Here is a 22502-nt window from a genome sequence, read left to right as displayed (position 1 = left end):
GCTTACCTTGTGTTAAGTGTTCTGGCAGAGCAGAGCAGCTCAGTGCTATAGCCAAGTTTTACAGCTCAGTGTCACAGCCAAGTGCCAACACTCAGAGGCACGGCTGAGCTTTACAGCTAAGTGTGGTGGCTCTGGAACACAGCTCTCCTAATTTGAAGACTCGAGAATCTGATGGTCAGTTGAAGAGGTGGAAAAAAACCTTCATTATGCCGGCGAGCCCCAGCAGGCTCAGTCGCCTCTGAGTCCCCTACCAGAAATAAGAGCCTCCTTATATAGGGATCTTCAGGATACGCGCATGCTCACTGAAGCAGAGGGATGGAGTTACAGAACATTTCTGAGAGGGGCGGAGCTTAACAGAACCTTCTTATGAGGGGGCAGAGCTTAACAGAACATTCCTGAAAGGCCCACAGTTCAGTCACAAACCATTTTGATACATTGGGCAGGAGCCCATCAGCGCAAACTTACATTTCCAAAACAAAACATTCTGTGGAAAAAAAAATGGAGGCAAGGCAAGGGCCTGTATTATTGTATAACACTTCTCTATCATTAAAGGAGATGGTTTCCTCTCCCTGTGAGCTGGGGTTAGTATTCTAGACTGCATGGTTCTTTTCTCTGCTTTGTGCTCTGTTTCTCCAGCTTCTTTGTAGTTTCTAATCTTCCTGCCAGCTCACTCTCGATTCCCAGAGATCTACTTTTTTTCCTTCACCAAGTTTTTTTCCAGGTGTCTTAATTCCATGTCCTGAAGAAGCTGTATATTGTTGCTGGCTTTCACTCTGACATTTTTCATCCTCTGTATGATGATTTTGAATCCATTGGCTTTGCTAAATTTATTTACTTCTTATAAATTAATAATTGTTGTAGATTCTTTTGGGTTTTTTACATAAACATGCTCTCTGTGAATAAGAACAGTACTACTTCTTCCTTCACAGTCTAATTTTTTTTTTTTCGATATTCCAATGGTTAGGAACTCCAGTACAACCCTGAATAGAAGTAGTATTAGGAGGCATTCCTAATCTTGGAGAAAGCTTTTGATATCTCATATTAGCTATGATTTATTCTGTAAGATTTTTATTTACTAGCTTATGGAAGTTTCCATCTATACCTAGTATTATGAATTAAGTATTTGGTTTAACTAATCCTTTTTTTGCATTTTCTTCTGAGAGGAGATTCCTATCCTTTATCATCTTCATTTAGTGAAATACACTAATTTTATGTAAAGATATAATTTAGATATCATAAAATTTATCTTTTCAGTGTACAATTTGTGGTTTTTAATATATTGACAAGAAAGTTATGCAACCATCACTACTATACAATCCTGGAACATTTTTATCACAGATTTCATACTCATTAGCACTCATACTTCCCATTCCTCCTTACTCCTTATCCCTAGGAACTACTAATCTATCAGCCTCTATGGATTTGACTATTCCAGACATTTTATATAGGAGGAAACACATATTATATGGCCCTTGTGCATTACTTGGTATAAATATTCTGTATATCTACAGAATGTAGTGTGAACCAGTGCTTCATGCCTTTTTATAGCTGAATAATGATCTCTTAAGTGAATATGCTACATTTGTTTATCTGTTCATCAGCTGACAGACATTTGGGTTGTATTCACTTTTCACAATTATGAATAATGCTGTTATGAACATTTGTATACAAGGTTCTGTGGGGACATAGGTTTTTAATTCTCTTGTATATATACCTAAGAGTGGTATGTTATAGTTGTCATTTGCATTTCTCTAATGATTAATGACATTAAAGTTATCATGTGCTTGTTGATCATTTGTACATCTTCTTTGAAGAAAAGTTTATTCAGGTCGTTCGCCCATTTTTAAAAAATTTTTATTTTATTGGTACATTTTAGGTATACAATATAATGACATTCATCATTGGAAATTTGCACCTTTACATAGTCTCTCTTGGTTCTTATTTTTACCCCTTCCCTTGACCTCCCTTCAACCCCTCCATCCCTCCCCATTTACAAAGTCTTTGCTTCCATTTTTTCATTTTCTCATATTAATCCCATTCCCTTCTTTCCTTTCCCCTACCCCTCCCACTTCCCCTTCCCCTTTTCCCCTTTTCTTCCTATTTCACATTATCTATTACACCTTTTAGTACTTATTTACACTTTCAGTTTCTCACAGGAGAGAAACTATTTGGTATTTACACATGTGTGTCCTATTTATTTCACTTAAGAGTATTGTTTAAATATGCATCCATTTAGCTATAAATGTCTCTAATTTCTCATTTTTTATGGCTGAGCAGTACTTCATTTTATTTTAAAAAACCCCACATTTTCTTTATCCAGTCTCCTCCAGTTGATGGGCAATTGGGCTGCTTCCAAGTTTTAGCTATTACAAACTGTGCTGCTATGAACATGGGTGCACATATATCACTGTGGTATGATTCTTTTAATTCTTTGGGGAAGATACCCAGCAGGGGAATAGCTGGGTCAAATGGGACTTCCAGTCCTAGGTCTTTGGGATATCTCCATACTGATTTCCACAGTGGTTGACTTGTCCACCAGCAGTGGAGCAGGGTTTCTCTTTCCCTACAGCCCCACCAGCATTTGTTATTGGTTGATTTCATGATAGCAGCCATTCTTTCTGGAGTGAGGTGGAATCTCAAGCGTTGTTTTCATTTGCATCTCTCAAATGACCAGTGATGTTGAACATTTTTTCATATGTTTATTTGCTATTTCTACTTCTTTGTTTGAGAAATGTCTGTTCATTTCAGATGCCCATTTTTGGATTGGGTCTTTAAATTTGGGAGGTCTGATTTTTTTAAGTTCTTTATAGATTCTAGATAGTAGACCTTTGTCTGAGGAACAGCAGGTGAAGATTTTTTCCCACATTGTGGGTTGTCTCTTCACACTGTTGGTGGTTTCTCTTGCTGTGCAGAAGCTTTTTAATAAGAAGACATCCCACTTGACTTTGCCCATTTTTTAATTAGGTTGTTCACCTTCTTGCCACTGAGTTTCAAGTCTTCCTTATGTAACTGGATACTAGATGCTTATCAAATATGTGATTTGCTAAAAAATTTCTCCCATGCTGTGAGTTGTCATTTTCTTTTCCTGTTTTTTTCCCAGCACTGAAGATCAAACCCAAGGCCTCAGGCATTTTAGGCAAACACACTACCACTAGGCTATATCTTCAGCTTTTGTTTTGATTCTTGATAGTCTTTTATTAAAGCAAAAAAGTTTTAAATTTTAATGAAGTTCAATTTTATCTATAGTTGCTTGTGCTTTTGGTGTCATATCTAAGAAATTGTTGTTCAATTCAAAGTTATAAAGATTTAGACCTATGTTTTCATCTAAGAGTTTTATAAGTTTATTACATGTAGGTCTTTGAACTGTTTTAATTTTGTATATTGTGTCAAGAGAAAGCCATCTTCATTATTTACACAAGGATATCCAGTTGTCTCAATTGATTTGCTGAAAACACTGATTTCATAATACTAAACCAACCTTGAATTCCTAATATAAATAATTGAATCCTGTTTGCCAATATTTTGTTAAGGATATTTATAGGAATGTTCAAGAGAGATATTGGCCTATAATTTCTCTTTCTTGTAGTAGATTTATTATCCTTTGGTATTAAAGTTATGGTGGCCATCACATGAGTTGGGAATTATTTTTCTCTTTCAATTACTTGGAGGAGTCTTATAAAATTAGTGTCACTGCCTTAAATGTTTAAAAGAATTCACTAGTGAAGAAATAAGGATCTGGAAGTTTGTTTGTGGGAAAGTTTTAGTTTATACCTTCAATTTCAATTTCTTAAAGATATAAAACATTCAAATTTTCTATTTATTTTTGAATTGGTAAATGGTGTCTCCCTAGAAATCCCATTTCATGTAGATTTTCCAATTTATTGGCATGAATGTTTCTACCATAATTTGATATTAATTTGTACCTTTCTTATTAACAGATTTTAGTTTTCTAGAGCAATTTTAGGCTACATTGAACAAAAAGTACAGAGTGACCCAACTCATGAACAGCCTCCTCCACTATCAACATCACCCACGAGAATGGTACATTTGTTACAGTTGATGAACCTACACGGATACATCATTATCAAAGTTCATAGTTTACATTAGGGTTCATTTTCAGGGGTATACATTCTATGGATTTTTGACAAATGTATAATGGAATTTATCCACCATTATATAACCATATGGAGGTATTTCACTGCCCTAAAAATTATCTGTATTTCCCCTATTCATCTTTCCCTTCCTCCTAACCCTTGGTAACCCTCGATCTTTTCATTATCTCTACAATTTTGCCCTTTTCAGAATGTCATATATTTGGAATTATATTCAGACTCTTCTCATTAGGTTCTTACACTAATATGCATTCCAATTTCCTTCTTTTTATGACTTTATAACTCATTTCTTCTTAGCATTGAGTAATATTCCATTGTCTGGCTGCACCACAGTTTATTCACCTGCTAGGGATATCTTCAATGATTTGAATTTTTGGCAATTATTAATAAATCTGCTATAAACACTCATGTACAGGTTTTTGTGTGGATCAAGTTTTCAGCTCATTTGGGTAAACACCAAGGACTGCAATTGCCAGATCATATGGTAAGAGTATGTTTCATTTTTTTCAGAAATTGCCAGGCTGTCTTCCATAGTGCCTAACAGTTCTCATTCCAACAAGCAACCAATGAGAGGTATCCCATTGCTCCACATCCCCACCAGCATTTGATGTCGTCAGTGTTTTTGCTATTTGACATTGTAATGCATGTACAGTGGTACCCATTGTTGTTTTCATTTTCAGTTTTCTAGTGATATATACTGAGCATCTTATAATGTGCTTATCTACTATCTGTCTTTTTTTTTTTTGCTTAAATTCTTTTATTGGTACATTTTAGGTATACAATACAATTACATTTATCATTGGGTGCTTGTACCTGTACATGATGTATCTTGGATCTTATTTTTTCCCCATTCCCTGTGCTCCCTTCAACCCCTCAACCCTTCCCTATTTACAAAGACTTTGTTTCCATTTTTTCGTTTTCTCACAATTTTTCCTTTCCCTTTTTTCCTTTCCCCTTCCCCTCCCACTTCCCTTACCCCTTTGGACCTTTTCTTTCTATTTCAAATTATCAATTATTCATTTTAATCCTTATTTATACTTTCAGTTTCTCACACTAGAGAAACTATTTGGTATTTACACATGTGTGTCCTATTTATTTCACTTAAGAGTATAGCCTCAATATGGATCCATTTAGCTATAAATGTCTCTAGTTTCTCATTCTTTATGGCTGAGTAGTACTCCATTTTATTTTTTTAAAAAACCCCACATCTTCTTTATCCAGTTTCCAGTTGATGGGCACTTGGGCTGTTTCCAAGCTTTAGCTATTACAAATTGTGCCACTATAAACATGGGCGCACAAATGTCACTATGGTATGATTTTTTAAATTCTTTTGGGAAGATACCCAGCAGGGAAATAGCTGGGTCAAATGGGACCTCTAGTCCTAGTTCTCTGAGGTATCTCCATACTGATTTCCACAGTGGTTGCACCAGTCTGCACTCCCACCAACAATGGAGAAGGGTTCCTTTCTCCTCACACTCCTGCCAGCATTTGTTATTGGTTGATTTCTTGATAGCAGCCATTCTTTCTGGGGTGAGGTGGAATCTCAGTGTTGCTTTCACCTGCATCTCTCGAATGACCAGTGATGTTGGACATTTTTTCATATGTTCATTTGCTGCTTTTACTTCTTTGTCTGAGAAATGTCTGTTCATTTCAGATGATCATTTTTGAATTGGGTCTTTGAATTTGGGGGATCTGTTTTTTTTCAGTTCTTTATATATTCTAGAGAGTAGTTCTTTGTCTGAGGTACAGCTGCTAAAAATTTTTTCCCACATTGTAGTTGTCTCTTAGCTCTGTTGGTGGTTTCTCTTGCAGTGCAAGAGAAATAAGATGAGATGAGATCCCAGTTGTTGATTCTTTGTGCTACTTCCCGTGTTACTGAGATTTTGTTCATAAAATCTTTTCCTATGCCAATGTCTTCAAGAGTGCTACCTATCTTCCAGCAAGTTTAGTGTTTCATCTTATGTCTTTTTAGGGGGGTTATCTGTTCAGATCTTTTGCTCATTTAAATATTTTTAAATTTTTTATTGAATTTCAATAGTTTTTATTTGTGTGTGTTTTGCTTTGTGTTTTGAGACAAGGTCTTGCTATGTTGCTCTTGCTGAACTCAAACTAGTACTCTTTCTGCCTCAACTTCTTAAGTAGCTTAGACTACAGGTGAATGTCAATGTGCCAAGCTAAGAATTCTTTTTACAGTTTAGATGATAGAGCTTTTTTTTGTTTGGTACCAGGGATCAAACTCGGGCCCCTGTGCTTGCAAGGTAGGTGGCGGAACCACTGAGCTAAATCCCTGGCCCTAAAGAGCTTTATTAGGTGCATCTTTTGCAAATAATTTGAATTCTCATTTTCTTCACTGACAGTCTTTCTTTTCTCTCTCTCCCCCTCCTCCTTCTTGATCAATCTTGTTAGAAATTTATCAATTTTATTAGTCTTCTCAAAGAACCAACTATTGGGGTTACTGCTATTCTTTTTCTACTTTTTGAATATATACTGAGGCTGATTTATATATATATATATATATATATATTTTTTTTTTTTTTTTTTTTTTTTTTTTTTGGTACCTGGGATTGAACTCGGGACCTTTGCTTGCAAGGCAGGCAGCAGAACCGCTGAGCTAAATCCCTGGCCTGATTTATATCCATTTTTATTTTTCAAGTTTTGCTATGTCAATTTTTAAAATCGTCATTAATTCAAAATATTGTCCAACATACATTGTAATTTCTTTTTTTCTTTTTGTACCGGCGATCGAACTCAGGACCTTGTGCTTGTGAGGCAGGCGGTGACACCACTGAGCTAAATCCCCGGCCTGTAATTTCTTTTTAGACATCAGTTATCTGGAAGTGTAATTTCCAAATACTTGAGGATTTTCTACTTCTTTTTTTTAAAAAATTGATTTCTATTACAATCCCATTTTGATCAGAGAACATGCTTTAGATGATTGTACTCTTTGAAACTGTTGAGACTTAAAGGACCAGCACATAGTAAATTTTGGTAAGTATCCCATGGGGATTTGGAAAGAATGCACCTTCCAACAGTGTTGGCTGTAGTGTTTTATATATTAAATAGTTTTGATTATTCCTTTTGTCATAATCTTCCATATTCTTGATTGATTGTACTATCAGGCCTTTATCATTCAGTAATTTTGCTTTCCATTATTTTGAAGCTATATAGGTACATCAAAATACATACTATATCTCCCAATAGATTTATTGTTTTATCTTTTTCATATGTTCCTTTGGACCTTTAGGAATGCTTCCTACATTTGCCACATCCAATAGTAGTCATATTAGTCTTATCATATTAGTCTATCCCCGGCCCTATTTTGTTATTTTTGATAGGTGAGCAATTTCTCTTATTAAACATTTCCATATGCTTGAATCAATTTTATTATTTCTTCCAAGAAATGTCACTATTAATCTCCTTAGCTCGATTTTACATTGCATTATTAATTGTTCTTTTGTACTCATAGGAGCTCTTCTACTCCAGCTTATCAAGGTGTACTTACCAATATCTTACCTGGACTCTCATTTGCATTTATTTATGGTCCTATAGTCATGATGAAATTTTTTTATCTCTATGAAATGTAATCTAGCAATTTTTTCTTTTACGGTTTCTAGGTTTTGTGTCATACTTAGGCCTTCTTCACTCTCAAATAAGAACATTCTTTTTTTATTTTCCTAGGATTTTTAGAATTTGATTTTTCACGTTTAAATCCTTGGATGTTATGTATTTTGTCCAGGTATAAAGAGTGAACTATGGGCTGGGGATTTAGCTCAGTGGTTCTGCCGCCTGCATCCCAAGTGCAAGGTCCTGAGTTCAATCCCCAGTACCAAAAATAGAAAGAGTGAAGTATGTATCTAACTTAATTTCTTCCCCAGAAGCCTACACAGTGGTCCCCATCCTATTTACTGAATAATTTTCCTACTGATTGAAAAGCCACTTTTATCATAGCCTCAACTCCCATACATATTTAGATCTGTTTCTGAACTGTTCTATTCATCTGACTATTCAAAAATTATTCCCACTCTTTTAATTTCTATAGATTTATAAATGTTAATGTCTAGCAGAGTTAGTCTCCCTCTTTTACTGTCCCTTTCTATCCAGTTATTTATTTTTCCATATGAACTGAAGAATCAGCTTTTATGAATCTTTTTTAAAAATCTTGTTGGTGTTCTTACTGGGCATCATGTCAAATTTATAGAGGAAAGGGAAGAAATATCTTTAGGATGCTGGTCATTCCTATGATGTAAGAACATGGTATGTTGTTAACATATGTTTGGATCTTGTTTTGCATACCTCATTAATATTTTAAAGTTTTCTACAAATAATATAACTTTTCTTAAGAATTTTTTTCAGATGCTATTGTAAAAATATTTTCTTCCCTTATGGCATGAAATTAAATTACACAAAGACCATCGATTTCTGAAAATTAATTTACTAAATTCTTATTTTGTCTGTGAGTTTTTGGTTAGTACTCTTTAGTTTCTAGGTAAACAATCTGGTCATATCTGAAAATTCTAATTTTACCCTCCCTTCCCTTCTAATTTCTGTATCTTTTCTTTCTCTTGTCTGTTTTGTCTAATTCCTGCAGAACAATTTTAAATAATAGTGATGATTAGCAGACATCTTTGCCTTGTTCCTGGCTTTAATGAAATTGCTTCTGGTTTTCTCAATTAAGCACGACACTGGCTTTGAATTGAGATAAATATATTTTATCATATTAAGGAAACACCCAGCTATTCCTAATATTAAATGATCCTTGCATTCACTTAATCATGGTGAATTACTCTTTTATCTTGAGCTGACTGGGTTCAAATCCTAGCATCACCATGTCAGTTATTTCCCTTCAGGCACAAATATCTCTTTATTGTTGTTTTCTTATCTTTTAAAATAAAGATGGTAAGAATATTCACTCCTTAGGTTGTTGTACAAATCAACTAACTATATGGAAAGCTAAGCATCTTTTTCATGTTTAAGAGAGATTGCATTTTTTGCGAGCCGTCTGTTCCTATCTCTCCCCCATTTTTCTACAGAATATTCTGTATTTTTAGAAATTCTTTACGTATTTGGGACATTACCCCTTAATTTGTGATGCAAAGTACAATCATGTTTCTCAGCTATTACTTGTATTTTAGTTTTCTTACAGTACATTTGCATGCAGAATTGTTAAGTTTTTTTATATTATTATTATTAACAAAGTCAAATCTATCTCCAACTGTATCTGGACTACTTTAAGAGTATTTGGTGGGGAGGATTACATTATTGGCCCCAAAACATCTCCCTTCCATGTATCCCCTTCCTTTCATCATATGAATTTACAATCCCTTTTACTAGTGAGGTGGAATATATTTTCTAACTGATCCAAAGAGAATAGGACACTAGAGGAGAATTGGGTGGCATTATTATGGAATACAGTTGGGAAAGCTTTCCAACTCTGGGTTACAGGGCAGGGGGCAACTTTAAAAAAAAAAAATGGTCAGATAGGATTGGCACCATATAATGTCTGTCTCATGTTGCCCTACCCCCTTAACTGAAGCCTTCATGGTGCAAAATCCACTCTTAGCTCACAGTAGTCCCCAAATGGGTCTTGGGACACATTTGGCCTACAGGATAGATTGCTGACCTGTTAGAGAGGAATTCATCCTGGCTTTTCTTCCTAGTAATTGTACGGTTAATTCTGTACAATTATATCTCTGATCAATTTAAAAAATTATCCTGACATATGGTGTGAGAAACATTTTTCTTTTTCTACCTGACTTACATATTTATAGAACTAGATCCAGTTGTCCCAACAGTGTTAATTCCTTAGGGTCCAACTTTTTCCCCATTGACTTAGGATAGCACTTTTATTGTATCCTAAATTTTAATATGCAGTTGGGCCTATTTCTGAAATTGCCTCTTCCATTCCATTGGTTTATCTATACATGTTCCTGTACCACACTTTCAGAGCTAGAGGCCTTATGTTGTAACATGTAATAGGACAAGCCCTCCCCTTCCAAGTGCATTTTAAGGCATTTCATCAACATGCCTAGCTCCAGAAAAAGAACTGATGGTATTTTGGATAATCACAAAAAATATTTCGACAAGGAAAAGTTTTGGATTTTGAACTACTGAATTGCTTAATGTGATAGGTCTGACCAAGATTTTTATTTCTCCAGATTGAATTTTGGTAATTTTTTTTTTGTAATTTGTCCCTTATGTCTGAGTTTTCAAATATATTGCTTAAAGCTGTTTGCAGAACTCTCATTAACCTTTTAATATCTGCTATATCTATAATTATTTCTTTATCTACTAATATCTGAAGGAGTTCTTTGATACCTAGATTGAGAGAGACTGCGTGGTTGCTTCTGCTGGTCAGTTGGGGTTACTACTGACTAGGGTCCACTGCAAATTAAATTCTCACTTGTAGTATTCTGGATCACACAAGTAATATAAATTTAAAATGTATAAATCTAAAAGGACAACTTGTTAAAACATTTCTAGGTGAAAGAAAACAAAACAAACACTTTTCTTGCACCAGGGCCAAGACCACAAAAGGTAAGTTTCTTTGCTGTTATTGCTGCTTAGTGGTTTAGTATTTACCCTCACACTGCGAGCAGTGCTTTGGGGTTCCCTGCTTCTGGGAATCTCAAGATTAAATGCCCTGTCTTGAGAAGGCCCTGACTGACCTGTGGTACCCATCCTAGTTTTCAGGATGGGGATTAGCATACACCTGCAGGGTGAAAGATGGCTTCTGTCTCACTTGCCTCCTGAGATTCAGGCTTTGAAATAATTTTTATATTGATAGGTTCTCTCTTTCTATTCCACTGTGCATTTAGAAGAAATATGTGTGTGTGTGTGTGTGTGTGTGTGTGTGTCTGTGTGTATGTCTACTCTAGAGGATCAATGACAAAACTAACCACCAAAAGTAGCAGGGTATAAAATTAGCATTCAAAAATCAATACCTTCATCTATAGAATAATAACTAGTTAGAAGAAACAATGACAGAGAAAAGCTCATTTACTAGCAACAAAGAGATTAAATACTCAAACTTAACCAGAAAAATACAAAACCTACACAAGGAAAATATTTAAATACTTTAAAGGCATAAAAAATCAATTTGAACAAAAGGAAATACATCCCCTATATGTAGGCTTCTCTCTTTTGAAGTCATTTATGGCAAATTAGACTTTTCTTTAAAAATATTATCCATTAGAGCTGGGGATTTAGCTCAGTGTTTCCACTGCCTGCCTCAAAAGTGCAAGGTCCCAAGTTTGATACCCGGTACCAAAAAAAATCAAAACAACAAAACAAAACACACACACACATATATATATATATATGTATATTATCCATTAGCTCAAGGTTTTAAATTATTTGTAGAGTTGAGTAAAATATGAGTCTTTTTCAGGACCTGGTAATTCTACCTTATTTTATCTGTCCTGCTAATAAGGTAGATCAAATGTATGTTTTATCACACATTTCAAAAATCAGCTCTTAATAAACCTATTTCCCCAGTTTTCTAACTAATCAATTTCTCATCTCTATTCTTTTTGTCTTTTTAAAGATTCATTTTGCTGTCCTTTTCCTCACACCCTAAGTTATATATTTAACATTTATTTTTCCTAACTTTTCAACATACAAATTTTAGGGCTATGAATTTTCCTCTGAGCGTTGCTTTATTTGAGTCCCATAGGAACAAGTTTATTTTTAGGAATAAAACAATGTATATTTTATTTATTTATTTATTTATTTTGGTACTGGTGATTGAACTCGGGTCCTTGTGCTTTTGAAACAGGCGGCGTAACCACTGAGCTAAACCCCTGGGCCTACAATGTATATTTTATATTTCCTATTCAACCTGAGAATAGTTGAAGGGCTAGAAAACATTTTACATTCAGAAAGGCATTGTCTTCTGGTCTTATTTGGTTGCATTTTTATCAGCAAATCTCATCTGCACTATTTCTCCTTTCTAGAATTTTTGGATGCTTTCTATATGCTCCAATATAGTCAGTTGAGGGAATGTTTCATGGACATTTGAAAATAAAGTATAGTAACCATGTTTAGGATAAAATCTAATACATACCAACTAGATCTACTTTATTTAAATCTTCCCATGTTTTTTTATCTACTTGCTCTGTGATTAACTGATAGTTGCCTTAAAATCTTCCACTAATAGTGTGTTTTGTGTCTTCTTGCATCTTCATAATATATAAATGGTTGTGTCACCCTTTGTACAGATACATATAACTGTTTTACCTTCATTAGGAGAGGCATCCTTTAGGATTACATAATATCTCATTTTGTTTTGCTTTTAGTTCAACCTTGGCTGATACTGAGTTACAATATTTTTTCTCATTTGTTTTTGCTTGTTTTACCTTAACCAACATTTCTGAACCATTCTGAACTATAACCTGCAGTTAGTGTCTGCTCAACACTTTATCTTTTATTCATATGACAGATATGTTTGGTCTTATTATAAAACTTTAAAAATTTGTCATTTTTGTAGTTTGGTTATGTACATGTCATTTTTTCCCTAAAAATTAAGTGTGAATTTTTCAAGGAATTATTGCTATATTTTCACAGAATTCTCTAAATACTTTTTCTTTAGCCACTATATCTTAATTACCTACTATAAGCAATAATGAAATCAGCATATTTATTTGTTCTCCCTACTATATTTTAATAGAATATAAAAGTCATTTTCCTATTTTATGTGCAAAAGTTCCTAATTTATTTGTTTGTTTGGTTTTTTGGTACCAGGGATCAAACTCGGGTCCCTGTGCTTGCACAGCAGGCAGTGAAACCAGAGCTAAATCCCTGGCCCCCAAAATTTCCTAATTTAAAGTGATGGGCAATCAAAAGATATTCTGGAAAAAACGTTGGCCCAAAACACCTATTTCACTTCTACACAACTTCAATAGGTTTAGCAAACTTTATAGCATGGTGTTAATGAGACCAGAACCATGAGATCAAAGCTTATTACAAATCAGCTGGATTAGTTTTACTTTCTGAGCACTTCGCTGCAATCTTTAAATATCGAAGATTGCAAGAGTGCCCAGTCTAAAATGGGACAATGCAAACTTATTGTCACTACTGAAAACAAAGCACAATGCTTCGCCAGTAGTTGGTAATAACAGCTCTGCTGCTGAAGAATAGCCCTAGGAACCGGGATTGTCACACATGCATTAAACTCTGTGGGTCAAGGGAAATAACCTCAGACTGGTGTGCCAGAACACAGAAGAGAATACATATTCAGCCATGGGTAAACTGTTATTTCCAATTCCATTTAATCTACTCTTAAGCATGTCAGTAGCTCCCTGGTTACATTTCCCAGAGAAGGTGATCAGGGGGATATACACGTGTTCCCACGTCAGTTCCTGCTTATTGTACAATGGGCCAGCTGAAGCGGCGTTCCCACAACCACTGACCTCAGCAGAGGATTTACACAGCTCTCCACAGCGAGTGTACACAGGCCCTTCATTTTCCATCACATACCTGCCTCTCCCTGCTCTTCTATATGCTTTTGTAGACTGTACCAAAATACTCACTGTGCTCAGAATAAACCATGTTTTTTACCCTTGAAGGATTTCAACTGCTCCTCACTTAACCTCTGCTCATCCTTCAGAACTCATGGTTTTTACACTCCATTTTTTTGCCAACTTGAGTTAAAGTGCCCTCTCCTCACTACTCAAATGCCCTGATATTTTTAGCCTGAACTTACCACTTCACATTGTAATGCTTTTCTCGTCCCCTACTCAGATTATGTACTTCAAAACAGCAGGAAGCAGGGCGAGGTGGTACATGTCTGTAATTCCAGCACTCAGGAGGCTGATCCAAGAGGATTTCTGTGAGTTCGAGGCCAGACTAAACTGCATAGACCTTGTCTCAAAAAAAAAAAAAAAAAAAAAAAAAGACAGCAATAATCTTTCTCTTATCCTAGCAGTGCCAGGCATAAAATGAGAACCACGCACATCTACGGAATAGGAGCATTTCTAAAAGCCAAGACTTAAGGCAGCTATTTTGCTAGCAGACAAGGGGTTGTTTTGCAATATATTCAAAACAGCACCACTATCAACAACTCAAAACATATGCCCTCCTGGCTGAGGAATTGGTTTTGTCTTGGTACCCAAAGGACAATACTTTGGTTTGAAAGATTTTATTGACTTTTCTTTTGTTCTGGTCACTTTCAAAAGCAAAAATGCATTACTAGAAGAAGATGTCACACAAACTGGCTATTTCCTTTCATTGCTGTAGGCAGAGAGAGGGGATGAGCCTATTCGGTTGCTGGACAGAGAAAACAGCCTGCCAGGAGCAAGTTAAAGGATCTCACCAGACACCTGGCCCTGGGCCCAGAGACTTAGTTATTTCTCAGGTACACGGCCTTCAACAGTTTATTTATATTGTGAAAAGAGGCAGCAGAGGTACTGGTTATGATCAGTTACACTACCATCACACAGACTTAAGTTTGAACCTTGGAAGACGCTTATTAGCTATGACTTTGAGTAAGTTAAATAACTACAAGTAGATTTCATTGCTTTACAATAAAGATACAAGTACCTACCTCAGAGTTGTGGAGGAATAAGTGAGATGCTGTTTACAGGTGGTATACAATAATTTGGTAAATATTCACCGTTATTGTTGGGGATGATAATATCCCTAGGTCTAATAGCTTCAAAGGAGTCTAAGGAACCCTGGGCTATCCTGGTCTAAGTAGCCAGCTACCCTCTTTCCTAAGAAGTTTCTGAAGAAGATGCACTGCTGGTGTTGGTGCTCAGAGATTGCTCATTGAATCAGTCGCTAGAGGCAAAGCCTCCATCAGATCAATCTTTATTGGCCATCCAGCCCCTGAAGGACCTTCTTGTGTTTGAGGAATTCTTCCATCCTCAATAGAAGTCAAACATTCCAGAAAACCTCATCCTCTCTTCCTGCAGTTAAGACATGACTACTCATCGGATCCACCTACCCTAGATTTTGAATTAGAAACTAGTCATTTAAAAAAGTTGGGAATATATAGGGTTGCTCCTGAGTGGAGGTCCTACATATGCACATCCAAGGCAGCACAGTGATGGCAGTGAAATGGAAATCAAGTTCCACTTTATTAGTTGTAGGGCTGTAACACCCTCCTCAGTTTTCTGATAGTAGGACCCAACATGGTACTTGAAACTGAAAAGTGGTAAGGAACTGGGCCTGTGTCATCACTAAATCCAAACTCTTATCAGCAATATAAACTTATCAGCACTTGAAGGGGAGCCTCTTTTTATGTAGAAGTGGGCTCAGGACACCTTGCCAACCCATGACCCTGGAAAGGAAAAAGCAGAAGAGGGACATGGTCTAACCCTGACTTCCCATGAATAGCCACTCCACCCACTAGTAAGGGGGATGATCTATCCTGGATTCTAATCTGATTAGTAATTTCTCCTACTTTAGTAAAAGGATTTGGAGGAGGAACAATGAAGGCAAGGGAAGCTGCAGAGAGTCTGAGTATGCTTTCCACCAAGTTTACAATAATTAATAAATCTAACTACTTCACTGTGTATCTCTGCTTTAAGTTATAGCATTAAGGTGGCATGGCAAGGGAATTCATTAGCATGTACGAGTTAACTGAAGTAATGCAGGGGAAGGCAAAGTCAGACTTCTAGCCTGTGCTAGACTAGTAACCCATTTGCCCACCTCTTGAAATAGAGAAAGAGCAAACCACTTCCTCTTCTGAAATTCTCCCATTTCTAACCTGCTCTTGACAAAGGAAGTAGTTATAAATACCAACACCATAAAGATTAAACTAAGGACTAAATTTTGGCAGCTAAAAGTCACTTATAGAACCAAGCAAGAATAATTTTAATGACAGTAAGGGTAGTGGCCAGGTTTTGGCCTACTGCCTCTCAGCTCCTGCTGCCCTTTTCAAGACTGAAGGATATCCCTCCCCTTTGCTCTGATGTAACCTGTCATTCAGTTGGGGAATTATTTTTCTTAAAGCACCCCAGGTGATCCTAAAGCACAGCCAGGGTTAAAACTGCTGTTTCAGTGGACTAAAGAATTATTAGACTCGAGTGCAAGGGAGGGCAGATACTTTTGTGGTAGGCAGGGGTTCAAAGGGTTGAAGTTCTTTGAACACATTAAAGTACAACTGCAAAACTGCATGTGAGGGGGTGTAAGAGTCTGTAGACTGAGCAAGGCATTGATCAAGGGACAGTGCCAAGTGCACAGAAGTGACTTCCTGGGCAGGGCAGGCGCTTGTAAAGAAGGCAGAGGGAAGATGTGAGGGGTAAGTGAAGGGCTGCTACCTGGTGGGAGAGGGTGGGATTAGCAGCTGAGGTTGAGAGGTGGAGGCAGCATGGGTTTCAAATGGCAGGTTTGTAAAAGCTGCCCCGATAACAGGAGGGGACTTGACTGAGATTCATATTGAGAAATTAAACTGTTGCTGTGATTTGGGGTGGCAACAGTCTGCTCTGTGGTAAAAAAAATTTTTCTTGGTTTACAGGGAGGAACAAGATGCAGAATCTATCCATAGTGAAATGGGCAGAACTACCAGAGCTATTCCATTTCAGGGAGAAGTTTGCAAGAGTCAGAAGTAACTTTTAAAGAAACAGTAAAAGGCTTGAGGATAACTAATAACACTGACTTTTTTGGCCACAGCAATTTTTAACTGGTCTTCAAAATGAGAGAGAAAAATTGTGTTTGAGAATCCAGGTTTGTGGGCTTTGGCAACGAGCCACAGCTCAGTCTAATTACTACCAGGAAAAAAAAGTCCCAATTTATTTTCAAATTAATGGTTTTAAAATTAATGGGACATGCCTGTAATCCCAGCACTTGGGAGGCTGAGGCAGGAGGACTGCCATGAGTTCAAGACCAGCCTGAACTACACAGTGAGATCTTGTCTCAAAAAAAAAAAAAAAAAAAAAATTAGGGTATGATTCTGAAATACTTAATTCCTGAGCCAGACAACAAAGTTAGCATATTGCTTAATGGTTTCTAACCCCTGCACTCAACTAGCTGAAACATAAAACAAAGACAATGAAGTATAAGTGGGATTGCAGAAAATTGATTTTTCCAGGCTCTGAAGTACTGAGATTAAGTCCTAGTAGATTATAAAAAACTCAACAGGTATTTATTACATACCTGCTGTTTACCCAAAATAGTTTTTTCTTCCAATTATTTTTTCATTTTATGAACCATACTTTAAAGAAGTCATTATGATGCTTTGCCTTGAAACTAAGATACACTAGAAAATACTGTTACTCAGGGTGGGGGGTGGTATCTTAAACAAATATTTTTACTGTCAATTATGAACAAGGACTAGCACTCAAAGACTAAAAATTCTTTGCTATATTTTTATCCATTTTTAGTTATTTCCATCCACTTAAATAGGGACTTGTTTTTCTCCACATTGTCCTTTCTCAATATTTCCAATTTTTCAGGAACTTGTTGCGGGGAAATGTGGAAGATAAAGACATTAACAATTTCTGCAAAGAATCATACACAAAACATTTCTTTACTTACAGAGAAACAGAACAGCAGTTCAGAGCTTAGCTAAGATACCAGCACATTAAAAACATTTCTTTTTAACTGTGGCAAACCCATGGTTCCCAAACTTGAGTGTGCGAGTCTCCTGTAGGATATGTTAAATAAAAGCCTGCTGGAGCTCACCCTGCTTCCGACTCAGGAGGGCTGGTGGGGGAGAAGGCTGCTGGTCCAGGGACCACACTTTGAGAAGCCCCGTTCTGTGCGTCTCCTCTTTGCCTGCCTTGGTAAATATCTTCAGGATCTGCCCCATTCTTCAATACTGTGTTTGAAAAAATTTACTCTCCACATCTGGCAATTTTGCTAAGTGATTTTGTCTATTTGCAGGAATATTTGTTCTTCTGGTCATAAATAATTTTGTTGGGTTTATAATGCGCACTCTTCAGAAATACTGCTGATCTTATTTCTTTTCAGTGTTGCTGTTTCCAGGCTTTGGACATTCGTCTTCTTGTGATCTGAGATGACAGCATCTTTGGGCACATGTGTTTAGTGCCTGATGGTGAGACTTACCATTTTCTTCACCTCTTCTTTCTGCTGCTGATGGATTGGAACAAGTCCTGATTGTTACCGGCAGCAGTAACTCTGCTGTCTCAACAGGAGCAAGAGAGCAGGCAATACTGACAAGCACAACTGGTATCTCAAGCATCAACAAAGGATGCAGAGGACATGAACAAAGTGCTACTACCATCCCTCCCACCATCCACAAACATGGCACATGCTCTAAACTATGCTTCACCTCCACTGCATCCGTGGCTGCTGGAGTAGTTCAGTCTGTGCTCAATTCAACTAAGATTTAGAAGACTTGCAGGACACTAACTAGAGCTTTTAAAAGCTGAGACTTTTGCATAGCCTTCCAAGGGTAGAGTGGGAGTGTGTGGCTCAGAACCACAGCAATGAAGTGAAAATGAAGCAAAAACCTGAAATGAACCACACACCACCAGGAACCTTCCCCTGGAGACTGAATGCAGAACCCATCACACTAGAAGAGCCTGGGCCAGCCAAGCTCCTTTACCTCAACACTGTTGGAACTCTTCAACTCCAAGTGGCTTTCATGATAACTTGGCACCATCAGAACTTCCCAGGCTGTAGAAGGAATATGTATGGTCTCTAATTCCAAAATGAAGACAAGTTAGATTAATTTACCTGGGATTCCTATTTTAATTATTTGCCCTAGGTGTTGAGCTTTTTTTAAACTAAGGATGCCATCCATTGAGTAACAGTTTAAGAAGCTCCACTTCAGCTTCCAACACTGCCTTGTTTAGAGCCTATTTCATAGGCCAGTAACACAATGTTAGCTGAAATGTTTACTTGCAAGTGATTTCTAAAGAATTCAAGACTAAATGTGGCCTATTTCCCAACCACTTCCACTCAGTACAAATCATATTCTCCCCCCTCCAAATCTGGAACCTTACAAACAGCTGCTAATTTCTTCTCCTCAATTCTTACCAAAAAGGGACAAGTTTTGATACAAATGAAGTTGTTCTTTTAAAATACTCCATCTGAAAACTAATCCCAAATTCTCTTTTATTTATAAGTAAAACTAACTTTATATGAATAATCTCAAATTCTCTTATATTCATAAGTAAAACTAACTTTGTATGAATGGTTCTCATGCAAGCAGATAATGTCTTGACTTTTTCCCACTGGAAAACTAATAGGATTCAGACAATTTGTGCAGTAAGCTAGGATAAATCAGAACTCAGAAATAAAAACTGTGGAACATACCTTCAGTTAGATGTTTCAGCAGATCAAACATATGAGTTCCACAATTATCAAATATGTCATGCTTCCTTTTTTTAAACACTTATTACAAAATCTAATTTTGAAACTGTATCTTGAAATGTAACAGACTTTTCTTACTTTATAACATTATATACTATGTCATATAAAGAGGAAATTTCAAATTTCAAATTTCAAATACACTGGATTCTACGGTTAGCCTTTGGAACTGGTTAATATAAAAAAACCAAGCAGAATAAATTGATTACTAATTCCTTAAGCATGCACATTCAGCACCTTAAAATGAGAAGAGTCATTTATAACCCTGTGTTGGAAAATATTTGTGTGCTTAATATTCTCTTCTCTTGGGCAACTAATTTTCTTCCCATCTATTTTAGGTAGATGTTGCATTCTTGGGTGATCCCTGTTGAAAGGTATTTAAACTATATAGAAAAGCACACCCAAAAAAAACGATAAACATTCATGGCAAGCTCATAAATGTGGGTCTCAGATTGCTCAGGTCTACCAGTGAAAAAACAAGAGTATAACCCAAGGCAAAAAAGTCTCCAGTCTGGGATTTTAGTCCAGGTTTAGTCATGTGATTTTGGGCAAGTCACTCAACTCCATGACTGTTTTCACCTTTGTAAAATGGCATGACTTCATAGAAATGTTTAAAATGTAAATAAGGCTACATATATAAATTATTTTAAGTGTGGGTTAAAAAAAGGAGGGGGGATAGTAGGCAACAGGTCATGAAGAAAAGATGCTGGCTTTCCCTCTGCATCTGAGGCCGTAGCAGACCATGATCTCAGGACTAATCTCTGCATGAGCCACAGAGCTTGGCACAAAGAAAAAAGACTTGTGTCCATAAATGTGTTCTTTAAATCCAACCAAGTACGTTAGAAATATGTGCCACAGACCACTGTGAGGACTAGGTGACACTACACATGATAGATAATAAAATGTACCTTCGTCATCAAAACAAGTCAGTAGCGCTACTGTATGTCCAACAGACATGACATTTTCTGTACCTCTGTGAGTGCAACCCATAGGGAAAGGAAGTGCAGCCTTGATACCTCGTCAGTATATTCACTTCTAACATGAGAACCAGAGATGATTCCAGAGTGCTGGGCTGGCATCAGTACTACCTCCCTCCCATCCATAATATCCAATCCCCTCTCCTTCCACCCTTTTCCTTGTCATGGTCAACTGACATGTTCCTGGTTTTACATAAAGTGCTATGTAAACTTAGTTTCCAATCCCCCATTCCAACCAGATTCACACTCTCCCACCTGCCCACTTCCTTGATAAAGCAATTCCAGAGTTCTACTGATAAGAACTATAAGTTTTAAAGGGAACATGATAAAGCAACACACCATGAAATACATTCTGTGAGCAAGGGACCATCGCACTTTGGGACAAGAAGGTCCAGCCCTCTCAACACCTACATCCAACAAAACATCCATGTTTAGAGTTGAGTGTTCCTTTCCCACATGACTAGAGCAGAAAGAATTTAGCAAACAGCTCCAAGTATTTCAGAGTAAAAGCACTCAAGTAATATAAAAAAAGAGCCCTTCTGTCAACCAGGCCCCTCAATGACAGACACTCTTGGTAATACTTTTTAGAAAGTGTGGCTTTTCTCCACCAGCTCCAGGCAGTCACTGATTCCTCATTTTGACAGAGTAGCATCTGACTTCAGGCACTACTGTATGTATAACTCGACACGTAGCTGAGTCGTCATAAACATGCCAAGTACAAAGGCATATCAAAAAGACATTTTTCCTCTCCAAAGCATGGCCCCAAGAAGCCATTATTATAATAGAATATGAAGTTCTGCTGCAGGTTATTGACCTATATATAACACTAACAATAAAGTCCCATCTTAGGACATAAAGGCTTACACTGTGACACGGAGTAGTAAGACACAATCTGCTGATTATTTAAGTTTGCTGTACACCTAAACCAGTGGTGGCGAACCTATGGCACATGTGCTGTAGTGAGCTGTTTGTATCACTGAAAGCTCTAAAAGGTAAACCATCTTCTTCATTACACCCATCTGTGCATACAGATGTGTCCACTTTCTGTAGAACAAATGCTGAAGATGAGGTAAAGTACAGTGCAGCTGCTGGTGACCCCGTCAAGACCATCCACAGAAAAACTGAAGAAGTTCCCAAGCCCTGGCTCCTATTGTCTCTTTCGAGGCAAACTGAGAACTCGGATATCTGTCTCAATGGCACTCTGAGGGAATCGAGACTGGCTCCAGGCAAGTCTCTTCTCCTGCAGATACAATTCCATGCAGGAATTTGTTTGGACTGGCTGCAAATTTGGGCCTTCCTCAAGTGACACCAAAGGCTGTATACAAAAGGTATGCAAAAGCAGTTACTCGTTTTTTAAGAAGACCTACCTACAGACATCAACAGCTATATAAAGAGCTGCAGGTGAGTGGTAGGATAGCAATAATGTAACACACATAGCATAGGATAGCCTTTAAAACAGGAAAATTGCTGCCTCCATACTTTACTAATTAAAAAGAAATAAAAAGGTTCCCGCATCACGACTTTCGAAGAGAGCTGGCTGCTGTGTGTGAAGAGGAGTCAGTCCTGGAATCCTGGAGGTGAAAGAACTGGGAATCTCCACTGAGATCTCCAAGACTGTATAAGACACTCAGTCAGCTGCCAGGGAGGGGGAACTGAACTCCCTAGCTGCACCCAGGACTCTTCTCTTGTGGCATTTTAAAAAATGTTGCTGTAGTTGAGTCAGTGGCTTTGTCTGCTGCAGAGGTCCGGACCAACCACTCAGAATTTGGAGATTTCCGGCCTAGTGTTGCTGGTGTGGTCGGCTCCACTGCATCCATGTGAACTGGTTGCAACAATAAAAGGATAAAAACAATTTAGGGGAGACAAAGCAGAATAAGAAATGAGAACGACAGACATTTAGAAATAAAAACGTTTTAATCCTTACATTTCATGTCTGTCAACCCAAGCACCTACGGAATATTTTTCTTATCTTTATGAAAAAATAAAGGCCAAAATAAATAGGATAAAGTATCTCTGCATCTGAGAAAATGGGCTTAACTGAACAAATGCGTAAATTCAATAGTACAAACTCACAACGTAGTTAAAAGTACTTATGTGCCAGGCACTATACTACTAAACATCAAACACTCAAGACCTG

The 22502-nt window shown here is 37.1% G+C and overlaps 1 protein-coding gene across 6 annotated transcripts in view; it reads right to left on the bottom strand.

Annotated features, from left to right (window-relative positions):
* Gpatch2l (G-patch domain containing 2 like) overlaps positions 1–22502 on the bottom strand; it is a 139948-nt gene that overhangs the window by 73125 nt on the left and 44321 nt on the right. For 5 of the 6 annotated variants that reach the window (XR_015445056.1, XM_004837150.4, XM_004837149.4 and 2 more), the window contains exon 10: positions 1838–22187. The exons of the other annotated variant lie outside the window; for it this stretch is intronic. Coding sequence is in view for 4 of the 5 variants with exons in the window: in XM_004837150.4 (XP_004837207.1) it covers positions 22027–22187 (161 nt within the window). In the remaining variant the exon portion in view is untranslated. Of the gene's footprint in view, positions 1–1837; positions 22188–22502 lie in introns of those variants that run through there. 6 annotated transcript variants of the gene reach the window in all.

The sequence above is a fragment of the Heterocephalus glaber genome, unplaced genomic scaffold, assembly GCF_053883595.1.
Source record: "Heterocephalus glaber isolate CG9 unplaced genomic scaffold, H.glaber_assembly_v1.0 deba00001608, whole genome shotgun sequence".
Lineage (NCBI taxonomy): Eukaryota > Metazoa > Chordata > Mammalia > Rodentia > Bathyergidae > Heterocephalus > Heterocephalus glaber.
The sequence above is the reverse complement of the archived record's forward strand: the minus strand, read 5'-3'. Positions and strand labels throughout refer to the sequence as shown.